Source organism: Strongylocentrotus purpuratus, unplaced genomic scaffold (genome assembly GCF_000002235.5).
Source record: "Strongylocentrotus purpuratus isolate Spur 01 unplaced genomic scaffold, Spur_5.0 spur5_scaffold_21, whole genome shotgun sequence".
In the NCBI taxonomy this organism is placed as follows: Eukaryota; Metazoa; Echinodermata; class Echinoidea; order Camarodonta; family Strongylocentrotidae; genus Strongylocentrotus; species Strongylocentrotus purpuratus.
Window position 1 is genome coordinate 10538208 of NW_022145607.1, and position 15963 is coordinate 10554170.

General features: G+C 37.8%; 1 protein-coding gene across 1 annotated transcript; it reads left to right on the forward strand.

The window, feature by feature from the left end:
- The first annotated feature begins 1616 nt into the window (after positions 1 to 1616).
- Positions 1617 to 3973, forward strand: LOC115927855 (toll-like receptor 3). The gene is given in 3 exon segments (XM_030994133.1): positions 1617 to 2102; positions 2853 to 3320; positions 3323 to 3973. Coding segments are annotated over 3 exon segments (1560 nt in total). The 5' UTR covers positions 1617 to 1639; the 3' UTR covers positions 3952 to 3973.
- Positions 3974 to 15963: the final 11990 nt, after the last annotated feature.

Consider the following 15963-nt stretch of genomic DNA (forward strand, 5'->3'; position numbering starts at 1 on the left):
ATATAAGCTTCCGCGCTTCGCGCGGGAGGCCCTTTCAAAATGTTTTTAGAATTCTAATTTTGAAGATGACGTAATTTTGGCCTTGCCATCTGAAACCTTCTGATTACGTCTCAGCTCTGTCCATGAAAATCTCAGAATAGGTAGATGTGATATATAATTTTCAAACGGGAATAGCTGATCGGTCGATTTTAATCAAGAAACATTGTTTTATAGGTTAATTAATATCTTGACCTTTAGAGGGAGCTATACAACATAAAGAGTTTATTATTTACAATTTCATAACTTAAGACTCGATTTCAACCGCGACAACGATCACTGAATATTGTAGGATTGCATATGCTTCCAATATGTTCATTTGAACCCAATTCATGACCCCATACCAAAACTTTGTATTACCTTTAATATGGAGTGAATTCTCGCGTTATGATTTCCTGTTAATCATTTCATTGCCGCTTTAACCAATTGCCATGAATGAAGCATGAACTTCTTTTTTTTTTGGGGGGGGGGGATGGATAGGCTAGAGATAGTTATTACAGTTTATTTTTTGATAAAATTCCCACCATATCACAACTTTCTCACAACTTTATCATTTATTCATCTTCATCAGCATGATCAGATAGGTCATACGAGCGTCAAACGAGAACGCCTACTTCAGAAATTTTGTCCGTTCTATCACATTGATCATGCTAATTTTGCTAATTCTTATCTGCGATTTTTTGCTGTGTGGTATTCCAATATTCAACTTCAACATATAGGCCTAACTGGAAACAGAAAGAGCATGTAATGACATTGATATTTCTGTACGATATCTGTATAAAGAGTTTCAGGTTTTAATTGCCGACTAGTAGGCCAATTATATTTAAAGTCGGTGTTAACTTCCATTTGATATCAAATATTTCCCTTTGTGTTCTTTAATACACAACCGTTAAAATATCTCATATCATTTTGCGTGCGATTTTATTACTTGTAAATGTTCAAATTTGTTTATACAGATAATGCAATATGACTTTTAGTTTCGTCAGAAAACATTCATAATTGTTTCCCGAATTTATATTTTAGTTTTAATTACAAATGTAGAATATGATAACCACAAATATTTAAGTTAACAAATATCCGAGCGCCTTTTCACAGCTCAAAATGAGACTGACGTCTGCAGCAAAAGAGAACAATTTGTTTATGCTTCTATGAGCTTGTGTGAGCATGTATTCAGAAGCGATATATTATCATCAGGCAGAGGTGTTCCTTTCCATTTTCAGAGGTGATATATTGACGTCATGGCAAACGGCTCAATCTTGTACCCATTGCTCGTCGCTTGTCTCCTCGTCAGCTCGTCCTTTCAATCTGTATATCGACACGATGGAGATTCGGCGATGACATCCTTAACACTGGACATGAACAAATCTTTCCATGGATGCGATCAGAACATTGAACTGAAAACAGCTTCTTGCCGCAATAAAGACCTAAACACGGTTCCCTGGACATTTCTGAGGATACCAAGGTGCTAGACTTGTCTAAGAACAATATCACCAAACTCTTGAACTCCTCGTTTGAAATATACCCTCTAATCAACTCCTTGAACATTTCTTTTAACGATGTAAGAGCGATAGAATCCGCCGCTTTTTACCCCCTCAAGGGCTTAATGTACCTGTCTTTATCCTTTAACTCACGTCTTGCGCTTCCAGCAGCAGGCGTCTTTATGAAGTCTTTAAAGCTTTCCATTCTCGATTTAAGGTCATCAAACTTGAAGTCGCTCCCCAATGACACTCTAGAATGGAGTCCAAATATAGATACTTTATATCTGTTCGACAACCGGCTCTCCTTCATCAATATAAGTTCATGTGGCATGGCCGAAACTGTGAGCATGCGTGGTAATCGACTAAAACACCTTACGGTCAGAGATTTCACCTTTGTGTGCCACACTGATACTCTAGATCTGAGACAAAACCATATCAAATCAGTAGACCCTCAAGTGATCGCATCACTACATGTTCGCTCTTTGGTGCTAGGTGGCTACCCTTTGAGTGATGAGGTGTTGGCGAACATCGTCCTCGGAATCTCAAAATCAGACATCGAAGAGCTTACTATCCTGAAAGGTTCGGTTGGTGCGTTTCCTAAAGGTTTCTTTGATCCACTGCGCGATTCTTCTCTCTCTGTTCTGGACTTACAATACAACAAACTGAATAGCCTCCATCCTTTAGTCTTCTCAAATTTGACAAAACTCAGAGAATTCAGTTTCAGTGATAACAAACTCCCCATAGACATAATTCAACCAGATTTTTTCGACGGCATGAATGCATTAAAAGTACTGGCAATCAACGACAACAAAGTAAGACAAATAAATCCTCACAATCAGATATGGACAGTAGACTTGTCGGAGTTTGACTTATCCGGTAATCTGTTTAGAGAAATATCTGAATCTGTATTTCGCGGTTTAAGAAATTTAACTTTCTTAGACATGAGCTCGAACAAAGACCTACGGGCCTTTACGCTGACGGCCTTTTCGGGACTTGAAAATATTCAAACCATTGATTTGGAAGGAAGTCAACTAACTTTTCTGGAATTGAACGCCCCAATATTAACATCACTTTTCCTAAACTCTCTTTATCAAACCGGGCTTCCTTTGCGACCAGGAAAATCGTTTCAACATTTACAATCCCTTGTTAATTTAAACATGAAAAACTCTTACCTTGGCCAGAGATACCTATGGAATGCAGCTGCAAACGAATCTCTTTTCGATGGATTATTGGATCTTAATCATTTGGACTTGAGTTATAACCCTTTCCTGTGTTTTAGTAGTGATTTACCGCCAGGGATGTTCCGGCAACTCTCTGTTTTACAAGAACTTAATCTAGACTACTGCGATATTATAGATCTACATCCTCTTGTCTTCTCGGGGTTGGAATCGCTTGAGACGTTGAGTTTGAAAGGAAACAACATCCAGCATATTCATGATGATGTATTGTCGGGGTTGGGTCAAATAGAAAGTATCAACTTCGAAGGAAATCGTATCGCGTACTTGGAGGAGTTAATGTTCTCAAATAATTGGAAGCTCACAAATCTTTCATGGGCCAACAACAGATTAACGCGACTTAATCAAAGCACTTTCAAGCCGATCTTTTCCTCCATTTTATTACTTGATCTATCAACGAACCCAATTGATTGTAACTGTAAAATGGAGTGGCTTATTGATTGGTTAAATGAACCTATACGCCTGAAAAACAAGAACGAAACTATTTGTTCGTCAGCATCTCTGGAGCCTCTTCGTGAGAAACCCCTGCTTGATTTTGATCCAAATAAACTCTGCATAATAAACAATAGTCTATCTCTCTGATTCCCCTCGTCTCCATTAGCTTGGTTGTAATCAGCGTCCTGCTGTTTCACTACCGATGGCAGTTGAGGTACAAACTCTATCTCTTGAAACTTGCCGTACTGGGATTTAAAGAGATGCGAGACGCTCGAGACCACAATGACTACGAGTTTGACGTGAACATCGTTTTCTACGACGATGACGAAGATGACGAAGAATGGATTCGCGAACAGCTTCGACCAGCTCTCGAAGAACGGCTTCCACAGTTTCAGAGGAACGTCTATGGTGACCAAGACCTTGTGTTGGGTATGCATTACTTAGATTCCGTCCATTACGTGGTGAGCCATAGTTACAAGACCATCGTAGTGCTTAGCAGAGCTGCTGTGCAAGACCACTGGTTCATACTCAAGTTCCGTACGGCCATGGACCACGTGAGTGACACTCTGACGGAATTCGTAGTCGTGGTTTTCCTCGAAGACATCCCAGATGATGAAATGCCATTCTTGGCGAGATTGTACCTCAGTGATGACAGGCCCTATATCCACTGGACTGAGGACGTGAGAGGACAAGATTATTTCTGGGATAAATTGACCACAAATCTGACCATTAATCTAAAGACAAATGTCTTGATCCCAAACAAGTAGCAGTCATGTAGGAATATAGAGATACGTGTGATGGTTATCAGTAATGAAAGTGTTAGTAGTAGTAGTAGTAGTAGTAGTAGTAGTAGTATAAGTAGTGTTAGTAGTAGTAGTAGTAGTAGTTGTAGTAGCATCCGCAACATAATTAGTAGTAGTAGTAGAAGTAGTAGTAGTTGAAGTTATAGTAGTATTAGTAGTTGTATAATCGCGTTACTCATATTGTCACTTTTATACTATTATCACCATAATTATTGTCTTCATAATATTCGTTTTCACTATCATCAGTTGTATTGTCATCGTTATCATTAATATTATCATTGTCATTAATATTATTATTACCATCATCATCATCATCATTAACATTGTTGTTGCTGATGTTGTTGTTCCTGATTCTGTGAAAGGTATACATTGAAGTTAAAATCTGTTAGAAAATCGGTAACATAATTGGCAATCATAGACTTAACGTGTATCCTCGAAGAATGATGGCTTTATGACATGCTTGAATACAAATCTGTATAATTACTTGAATCGGCAGTTTCCTTCTTCTTTCAATATTAGGATTTCAATCACCATGACTGCAATTGTATTATTTGATGTTTGCTGAATAAGTGAATTATCATTTAAAGGCTTCTACTTACTGATTCCTAAGGCTAAGCGCACACAACACGATCTGACTGCGACCCGATTTTGGAATAATTAACAACAGCATTTTATATGAACATTCCAACATGTTTATTCATGTTATTAATATAATCTAACTTTTGACGGAGGAAAAGGTAAATAGGCTCAGAATCTTAGTGACGTCATACCAGTAATAAGATTGTCTACGATTTGGAGCCGAATCGGAATTAATTGTGACTAGAAGAATTAAAGGCACTACATTGATTGTTGTAAGTATTCTTAGCATTATTTACAATTTAAATCAGCAAAACGTTCTTTGTTTACATTTGTATATATTTGTAAAGCGCTTAGAGACATTTGTGATGTCCAATATAATTGCCATTTCTTCAAACAGATCGCAGTCGGATCGTGTAGTGTGCGCCGGTAAGTGTACGTGTAAGTATTTGTGGAGAAGTGAATCTCTTCAAGGCAACCAAAAAGCCATGTCCATGAAACCTCTTTAACGACGACCTGTTCTGTAGACTATGGTTTGGAACATAACACGAGGAGTTATAGTGATAATTCAAGTTAAAATTTAGGATTTTTCTCATCGTCTCATTTGCTGTTTTATGAAATTATGTCTTAAATCTCTCGGTGTCAGTAAAATTTCCTCAAAAATACCGAGCTCTGTAAATAGACATTTTCGCCATCGAACATGTCAAACATGCTTGTTTTCAAAAGCATTTCTAATACTTTACACAAAATTTCACATTGTTGTATGATACTAGTTCAGCTTTTAAGTGTAAAACGCTAAGTCAAATGAATATAATATCGCTTACAGTGAATTTAATGTGTACCTGTGTTTCTCAGCGTTGTATTGCACTCTCGAAGTATAAACCGACCTGGGCCCTGTTTCATACAAAGTGTTATAAATAACAAATTCTTAATTTCTAAGACAAAGTTGCTCTCACTCAATCTCATGCCACGATCTCAGTAGCTCATAACAGTTATTCTAACTTGTTAATAATTGATGACAAGTTTTATGATACAGGGCCTTGGTTCCCTTTCTTATCTATTAATGTGAGCACTTGGAGAAAACTTGAGAACCTGAAATTATGAGATAGAAAGTGATGAGAAATACGAGAACCTGAAAACTAGGAATCTGTTTCTTTTCGAAACGAATTTACAGAAGGTTGTTATGGAGTAAGAGGGATTTTCCTCTAACAGCCAGGAACATTTAGGACATTATTTTTACCCGGAAATATGAACATAAAAACGAGTATAACTATCAAAGGTATCCGCATGAAAGCCCGTGAAAATTTAGTAATACAATCAACAATGTTTCCCAAGCCATGGGGGGGGGGGGGGGGGGGGGGGGGGGAGGGATAGTGACGACAATTTGTAGTTTGTTAATGGCATTTACATCACCCCCATTCTTAGCATAGCATGAGAGAGAGAGAGAGAGGGGGGGGGGGAGTGGTCGAAAAAAGATATAGAAGAGGGAGAGAGAATGTCTGTCCCAACATACTGTACATTGAATGGTGTGTGCACTGTCTGACAATACTTAAATGTCTTTGTTCAGCGGACACTTTTAAAAGTTGTTACAAGATTCAAGCACATTAATTTGTTTACTGTTCACGTGCTAGTCTCTATCTAGCCTTTTGACAAGGCCTCGTGACTCTGGCTAAGCGGTATACCCGGGGTGATCGAACGCGCGACCGAGTAATTGGCTGTGATTCTCGCACAGGCGTTCACTCAGGTTTTCGCGATTAGTCTATTTGTAGTCGCTCGGCGTATTTCAGACATGTGGCCTTGTTTAAAGGCTAGTCTCTATCAGGCCTAAACAAAAAAGATGTTGTATTGCCCTTTAGGTGCCAAAACATGGGTCGGTCGGTCGGAAATTTCCCTTTTCCCCCTTTTTTTTCTTCTTTTCTTTTCTCCCTCTTTGGGCTGATATTTCTCAGTTTTGAATGCTTGAATACGTATTTATATATATTATACGGTATATTCATTTAACATTTTTTTTTGCCGACTGTAGATTAAAAGATTTTTAGGTCGGTCGCAAAGAGCAATACAACATTATTTTTTTTAGGCCTCATGGCAAAATTTTCAAAATTCAAAAAACGAAAAACTGAATGTCAAATTTGAAGGAGCATACAATTTAAATGACAAAATCATCTCTTTTTGATCAGAATCAGTTCAGAGACGGCTGAAATATCCATAAATATAACCATTTCTAATATTTCTGGGGCCTCCCAAATATTCGGACAATTTTAACCAGCCGTTGAAAAAAACGAAATAGCGACTTATACGTTTTATTCCAGCCAATACCAATTTTGGCTTTTTGTTGGCTTTTTCGTGTTGGTTATAATACGCACAACCAGCCTGCCCGTGCATTGTTATTATCCTTAAATTATTGAATTATCGGTCATTTAATTTTTTTTTAAATCGGAGCTGATTAGGTATGATCGGGTTTAATCTAAATTACTCACAATTTGGGGTATAAAATTACCTTCATAGCAATTTTAGGGCCTCAAAGTGCACTCGAAATGTCATAAATAAGAATAAGAGCAATAGCCATGCACTTTGAAGGCATTTGCGGTTTTAAACAAGAACTCAACTGTCCCTTTAAAGCTTATCTGCCATAGTTTACAGGAGGGATTAGACCGCCCTGCAAGGTCACTGGACAGGTGGTTATCTCATCAACTCAGCTCTCAGTTAACATAAGAAAAAGAGCATCATGGGGGACCAATGGTCACCGATTAGGCATTGTTTGTTATATAGAGGGCGCAAGTAGCTACAAGTAGTGCAGTGGGCCTTTAAGATAATTATACTTGGTTAAGAGCCAGAAGGGCATTAACTCTTTGTTGAAGGACTACAGTTAGCGCCCTTCTGGCTCAAAACAGACGGTATTCAAATTAGGGATCAATACTCTGTGCAAAGAAACTTACCTGGCAAATAAGATGACAGCAATGACACTGAATATCACTTCTAGACCAAGGAAGCATAGAAGCTGCCCAGCATTGTAGGTCTACCACAAAATGAGATAGAGGGCGCCAAACAGTGTTGCTACAGATAACGCCAAGGATACGGCAAGATGGACGACCATCTCTGTCAGGTTTCCTTTCTTCCCTACAGAGTGAAGAAATTAATTGATGATGAATTAATGATTCAAACCATTTATTTAGTACCATATTTCTGTTTAAAAAATTAAAACAAAAACAATCAATGCACAAGTTCCTCCAATGAAGTCCATATTTTCACAAGATATGAAGTATATTAAAAAGAACAATACCTTAACAGATTTTCGGTGCCAAACGGAAGTTAGTTAGCAAAGACAGTGACTTTCTTTGTAGAACAGTAGCAGAATACTTTACATAATGAAGGCTCTTCTTTATGGGGCCTTTATTAGGACCTCCCATTGGCTCTGTACTAACAAAAAAAAATTGAAAATGTTTAATTATACTTGCACCCTAAATATAATGATTGCAAATTATGTTTCTATACGTCCCCTGTATGAACAAATCTATTCTGTCATCAATAACAAAGAAAATGAAAGTCTATTCAATTGTCTGTAGTTCGCAAGTGTTGCCAATTTGTGTCTAACTGATCGCAACTTCAACAATTCAAAACTTTCTCATTTTCATCAGAATTTGCTCAAACTTTCACTGGCCTGTTCCTCTCATTTTCCTGCTTCTATTAAAATCAGCGTAATATCAGGCTAGACTTTCCCTTTAAGCTGTTGAATTGAATTCAGTATTACACAAACATTTAATAGACATCTCCGATTACCCCGCATTTGTTTTTTTTAGACTCATCATAATACAATAACAGTTCCATGTATGAACTGGACCATGTTACACAGAGCTTAGCAATTGATCGTTCAATTAAGTTTGACGATTGACTGCACAAATTGCTCAATGCAATCATACAAGGCAAATAGACAGTGGATGTTTACGTGTGCCTAGATTTCACACTGATTGTTGTAAAGTGTAGCCCAATTGTTTCTTCCATATTTGAAGGGAATAAGCTACATAATTCGTTGAGAACGGCTTCCTCTGTCAATTAATTTAAAAGATTGTTTAACAAAGTTATAATTTGTGATTTGTTCAGCCGAACATACACTACGTGCATGTTCTGTAATATTAACATGACTTATTCACATAATTGCGACTTAATCAATATTTTCCTATTGACACAGGCGCGTACGCAGGGGGGGGGGGGGGGGGGGGGTTAAACCCCCCTTGAGTTTTTGTTATGTATATATATATATATATATATATATATGTTTTGTGTAGGTTTTTTTGTGAAACCCCCCCCCCCTTTTTATTTTTATTTTTTTTTATTTTTTTATTTTTTATAAAATTAAAAAATTTTGGACAACCAAAACAAAAAATTGTTTTTCGGCCGGCGCGTTTTTTTCAAATTTTCGGGACCATAAAAAAAGGTGTCCTCTTACCCCCCCCCCCCCTCCCCCCACTGAGCAACTTTTTGGCCGGCACGATTTTCAAATTTTCGGGAGCAAAAAAAAAAAAAAAAGTTGGGCCCCCTCCCCTAAGAAATCCTGATTCCGCGCCTGACTGTTTACTAGGTTAATGACAGTGGCGGATTCAGGGGGAAGGGGCGGGTGCCCGGGCCCCCCCCCCCCCCACTTTGGCAAAAAAAGAAGGGGAAAAAAGAGGGGAAAAAGAAGGAAAACAAAGGGGAAACACAAAAAAATGATTCACCTAGGGCCCAATGTCGTGCACCTGGATGCTCATCTGACGGTAATTTAATGCCTAAAACCCCTAAACCCCTGTGGGCTCCGCCCCTGGACCCCACACCAATTAGTGACCTACCAGTGCCACAAATAAGGTATCAAAATATGCTCATCTGGCGGTTATTAAATGCCTAAAACCCCTTGACTTCTGGTGGCTCTACCCCCTGGACGCCACCTAGGGCCCTAAGGCAGACGGCTGGATGCTAATCTGACGGTAATTTAACGGTTAAAACCGCTGAATATGGGGTCTCGGCCCACTGGACCTCACGCCAATTAGTGTCCTGCCAGTGTCACAAAATAATAAGGTATTAAAATATGTTCATCTGACCGTAATAAAATGCCTAAAACCCCTAAGTTACCGGGACTCCACCCCCTCGACCCCAGAAGGGGCCTTAAGGCCTGCATGCTTGTCTGACCAGGTAAACCAGAGGACAAGATGTTTGGCAATTTTCAAAATTCTACTTTCCTTTTTTTTGTTTTTGTTTGTTTACCCTTCTTGATACTCTTTGTACAACAATTCAACAAGCCAAGACTGGTGTAACATTCAGTGTGTGTAATGAAGCACCAATGATGGTAAAATAAAAAGAACTGGCAGAATCCAAAAAAGAGAGATATGCATATACAACAATCTAATTTTGATGAATTCTTTGTAATAATTTATTCAATTGTATACAAAAAAGCACCACAGCACTTAGACTGTAAACAGCAAATAAGAACAAATACAGAAACTAGCTCTGTGGACAAAGATGGTTCTTCGTTCTTTTCATAGTGTGGCTTGATTTTCAATTTATTACCATTTATGCTGCAAACCCAGGCATTAGAAGGAGGATGGGATATTTCTTTCCCATAGGGGATATAAAAAAAAGATTTCTTTGGGCAGTTACAAATTTATAGATAGAAATTACATAAGATGTAAAGAATAATAAATACCAACTACCTCATTCTCCTTAAGCTTGTAGGGTGAAATGATATACACTTTATGAACATGGCTCATAATTATTCAAAGATCTCTTTTTGTTCGGAAACCATGAACATATTCTAATTTCTTCAGATGTGTGAAGGTCAATGGAAATTGCTGCTCATTTCATATATCAGATAGTTTTTAAACATAGCAGAAAAGAAACATATACTTCATGATGGTGCAGTTCTTACATGTAATTCATTATAGGCAAGTACAAATTCATTTCTAATAGGATAGATTAAGCCTCTACTCGAGAGAGAACAAATGAATATATGTGGATTACTTACGTTTTGGACAATACGATATCATCAGTCCTCTGTGAATTGAAATAACGACAGGGTAAATATCATATTCCTCGTACAGTTGAAATTATAAATCAAATCCTTTTTACACGAAGAAATTAGAAGTAATTAGAAGTTTAAATCCTTGAGAAGCAACTTATGAAAGGAGATCTTTTTGTTTTTTTGAGGAAATTTAAGACAGGATGATGTCCTCTTCCTGTTGACCTACATGTATGAAACCATTTGTAGTCATTGATAAATATACAACTCTTCCATGTGTGAAAAGCAATATGCGAAGTTGACCTGGAAAAAAGTCTTCCAACTAGTTCTTCAACTTTAAAGGTTGGATGCAAGGTTTCAATAACTGTTCTAAAGAGCTGAATTGAAAGTGCATACCTTCAGTATGTGTTGATGAAGCCGGTTTTTTGATGACTTTCCCTTTTGACATGCGCTTTGTGAGACGAAGCTTTTACTGATTCCAGAGCAGGTTCGTTGATACATGATGCAGTAAAATGCTCTGGCAAAGTCAAAACCATTTTACGTGTTCATAGATGGAAAGTTGGGATGGACAGGAAAATTGCAGCATGTAACGTTGCGAACTCACTTATCTCTGTGTGATAAATACAGAGGGAGGCACTACGCGTCCAGTATATGTCATTGTACTTTGCCACAAGTTTGCCAATACAGGTGCAGCCTATTTATATAATGCATCCCACGAAAACTCAAGAACGCCTATGAAGCACACGTACTACTATAATTGTATTATATTAGATTGAATTGTATTGTATTGTAATGATGATGATAATAATAACAATAATAACAATGATAATAATAGCAATAATAATGATAATAATAACAACAATAATAATAACGATATTCATAATAATAATAGAAATAGGCTGCACCTATTAATATCCTTCGTCGTTATTCGGCTCTCACATCGAATCTTATTCGGTGAATGACTTACACCTAACATTATAAACCACGGCGAATCGTAGCTCGCCTATCATTGGTGCCATCTAAACCACGTGATCATTAAGACGGTAGCCAATCAGAGCACACCTCTCGTCGTCTGTAGCTTTATACAAGATGCTTGAACCACGATCACACGGAGCACTAGACACTACGACAAGCTGGGAGCGCAGGTGTTAGCTACCAAGCACGCACTTGTTGGGCAAAGTAATCATTCTAAAATTATAATTTTGAAGATGACGTAATTTCGGCCTCGGCCATCAGAAACCTTCTGATAACGTCTCAGCTCTGTCCTAATGATGCCTTACATCAATTGTTTATATGGTTAATATCTGTGATAAATATAACTCAATAAAACTTCACTTTTGACAGATCGATAAATTGCATCAGCAGTAAAACTTGTGTAACAGTTTTTAGAGTTGTATCGTTACAGTATCGTAGCAGCTTCTCAATATGTGGGCAATACTAGTCTACGATATCTATACTTATCGTGAACAAAATCGGCTATATTTTTAAAGTAATATGAAAGAAATTCTTGCGTTATGATTACCTGATAATTATAATTGGGGGGGGGGGGCTGATGGATAGAGATAGTTATCCGATAATATTTATGGATAATTCCACCACTGTATCACAGCTGTCTCACGACTATATTCTTTCTTTACCTTCATCAGCATGATCAGGTAGGTCATACGAGCATAAGACGAGAACGCCTACTTCAGACTTCGCGACTTTTTAACATGCGGTATTCCAATATTCCACTTCAACATAACTGGAAACAGAAAGAGCGTGTAATAATATTGATATTTCTTTACGATTTCTGTATAAAGTGTTTTAGGTTTTAATTGTTAAAATAGCAAAGGAATGAGCGACTTGTGAGCAGAATAAAAGGGATATTGTACGGAAGTTTAATGGCGGTGTTAACTTCCAATTGATATCAAATATGTTCCCTTGTGTTCTCTAATAAATAACCGTTATAATAACTCATATGGTTTCGCGTGTGATTTTATTACTGGTTATATGTTTTTCCAAAAATGAAATAGGACTTTCGGTTTCATCTGAAAACATTCATTATTGTTTCTATGGGCATAGATCTAGCTGAATTCGACCTGAGAGGGGATAATCCGAGATATTCTCCATCATAATTTTATTGTTAACAGGCGAGTTTCCAGATCCATTCCATCCCCGGCGTCTTCCATGTCCTTTCACTTTACCGTCCGCCATATCAAAATGTGAAATTTGCGCTTAGGTTAAGACTAGTAAACTGTTATGTATGGTCTGTCCTATTGTATGGAGCAGAAACATGGACAATAAGCAAGGCTATGGCAAATAGAATAACATATTTTGAAATGTGGATTTACAGAAGAATTATGAAAAATTCCTGGAAACGAATGAAAACCAACAAAGAGGTATTGCACATGGCAGGGCGTAAATAAATTGCACTGGTAGGTTAAGGAGAGGAAAGTCAAATACTTCGGTCATGTTAAAACGCACCAAAGCCTCTTAAAGGATATGTTGGAGGGAAGAGAGGAAGGAACTAAACCGAGAGGGAGACCCATAATCAACTAGGAAGAGAATGTCAAGAACTGGAGTGGACTAAAACTGCGAGAGTGCACCAGAATGGCAGAAGATTGATCCAGAGTGAAATGGAGAGATGTTGCCGTCAACCTCCGAACCGGGAGAAGATACTTAGATAGATAGATATCATAATAAGCAAATAACTCCCATTGGTGAAGGTGATGGGACAAACTATCACTTCCGAGGCGATCTGGATGTAGCTATCTTTCCGAAGCGAAGCTGAGGAAAGATAGCGTATACATTCCGATCGACGAGGAAGTGATAGTTTGCCATCGCCTGAAACCAAAAAGTGATTATTTGCTTTATATTCCACATCTTAAACAATTTAACTACAAAAAGAAAAGGACGTGTATGCATCTCCATGAAAGACACCAACACCAGGCCCAAATTCGCACCAAAAAAGTTAAAAGTTTAACCCATCCCCTTGAGGGTACGATACGCGCATGTGTTTGCTTTAATTGCGCTCATTGGTAATGCGCGCTTAATTACGCCTGTTTTAGCGTAAAATCAAGCTCACTCTGGACAATATGGGGATGTCTAATTTATGGGAAATTTGTGAAAATACTAGCTATGAGTGGGTCAAACAAACTGTGGAACGTCGATTGAGAGATTCTCATGCTCAGTATTGGTCTGCTTGTATCATATGGAAACGTTTGCTTGTATTTGTCTCATAAAAGAATATGAGCACGAACTGACTCCCACACGGTGTTGAGTGCTCAGGGGTCACAGGCCAATGGCTTCATCGGGCAGGTAGTTCCATTATGTGAATGGGTAAATTAACTATTACAAAATGAGGGGACACATTACATTGTACAAAAGAGACACACATTGTTTTTATTGTGCAGAACATACTCTTTTATTGACTTACTTATTGCATGAAACTATATAACCAAAATGCATTTTGTATTCTAACAATTGGAGTACAAAGAATAATAACAGGTGAATGAAATGCATAAACACCACAAACACCTGGGGAGGAAGCACTCATAAATTTGAATACATATATATGATAAACGACTCCGATGAAGCTATAAAACCAAAATGAAATTTGCGTTCTGGCAATTGGAGTACAAAGAATGATAGCAGGTGAATGAAATGCTTCAACAGCAACACAAACGATTCCATGACATTTGCTCCGGCGACAATTGCTCCGCTGTAAATTTCATACACTAATCGAATGGCTAACTTCAACCCTGGATTCAACACTATACCCTACCCTAAACCTAACCCTAAACCTAACATAAAACCCTATTGAAACCCTAACCCTAACCCTACATCTTAGACGAAATAAAGCCCGGAGCAATTGTCGCAGGAGCAAATGTCGTGTCACCACACAAACACCTGGGAAGCTAGGAAGCATCCATAAATTTGAATAATTTAGTTGATAAACGACTCCGCATGTGGACGTTTGTTGGAGCAGAAAGCAGTGGATTCTTAACAACACGAACCCATTTAACATAATGTCGGAACGTAAATTAAATTTGGCGCGGTTGGAAAATGCATCTTTCTACCCTGCAACTTTAATGGTACGATCCAGTAAATTAAAACAATAAAATGGCTCTTATTTTAAAATTACTCATTAAATGAAACCCAAAACTTCAGTGATATCAGAAAAAATATGTCATATCTTACTAATAATTAAAAAAAGATGTATAACATTGTGAAGTGTCGCATGTTACGATAAAAGACACCGATTTAGCAAAGATCACGTCATTAGTGCGCTTGCATCAGGGAATTCAAGGTCAAAAGGTCAATTCAGACGCTGATGAGTTGTTGGTCGAGCATTTTTGTTTCCTTTATTCCGACAAAATTATACAATCAATCAAAATAAGTTTGATACCAGAAGAAAGCTATCGATTAGTATTTTCATTAACCGCTTGCCCCAAAGTCTCTTGACCACAGTGAAACGAGTGAGAGCTTGCGAGAGCGGCCAAAGTGTGATTGAAACTCGCTATTTGCTCTTCTCCAACGCAAAAAGAGACGACATTGTGCTGGATAAATGTATTTTTTCCGACAAAAGTACAGAAAATTTGCATATAGTCTTTTTATATTATACTTTATGAAATGTTACCCGAGTGACTTCCGGACGCCCCAATGCTGGAAACAAACGCACATTTTAGAAAACTTCACTTTTTAATGGAAAAATGCTCATTGTTCTATGCACGCAAGTCAGATTGAGCGGATGATACAACGTTTCCATATGTACACCCACAACAAAAAGTGAGTCATTTGACACATTTAAGCATAATTTTCGTGAGTCAGGTGTAAATTGACTCATTAGTAACAACCAATGAGTCTCTATTGACTCATTTATATTTCACCAGTGTGTCAATCATGAGCTGACGCATTTGCAAAATGCTTCGACTGACTCACATGGTCGTAAAAAATGAGTCAAGATCGACATAAGAGCATTTTAGAAGAAAAAAGTGAGTCAACTTGAAAGTGAGGCTGTATGCATGCGCGCGCATGCTTTCGTGACGTCATCCAAAATGCGCATTCTCGAGCCATATTTGAATTCCCGATCGACGACGCGACGTCGCCATCTTATATCTTGGATTCAGAAGAGTTTTGACTGCAGCTAGTGAAAAATTGGTACGCATAATTATTCATATGGTTTTAAACGATGATTTTTATGACTGGATTCGTGGGCTGAATCTTCTGATAATTATACAAATGATGCATGCGTTCATTTTACGATATCCGCACTCGAGTTGATGAGGCTGTGTGTAACTTAACTATATAGATTCTACTGTATCGCACGAAGCCGTGTCGAATGAAAACATGCATGATCTTGCATCATTGTTTTATACAACGAAACTCCTAGATCCTTGTTATTTGATGTAAAACGAATTAATTCAAGATTG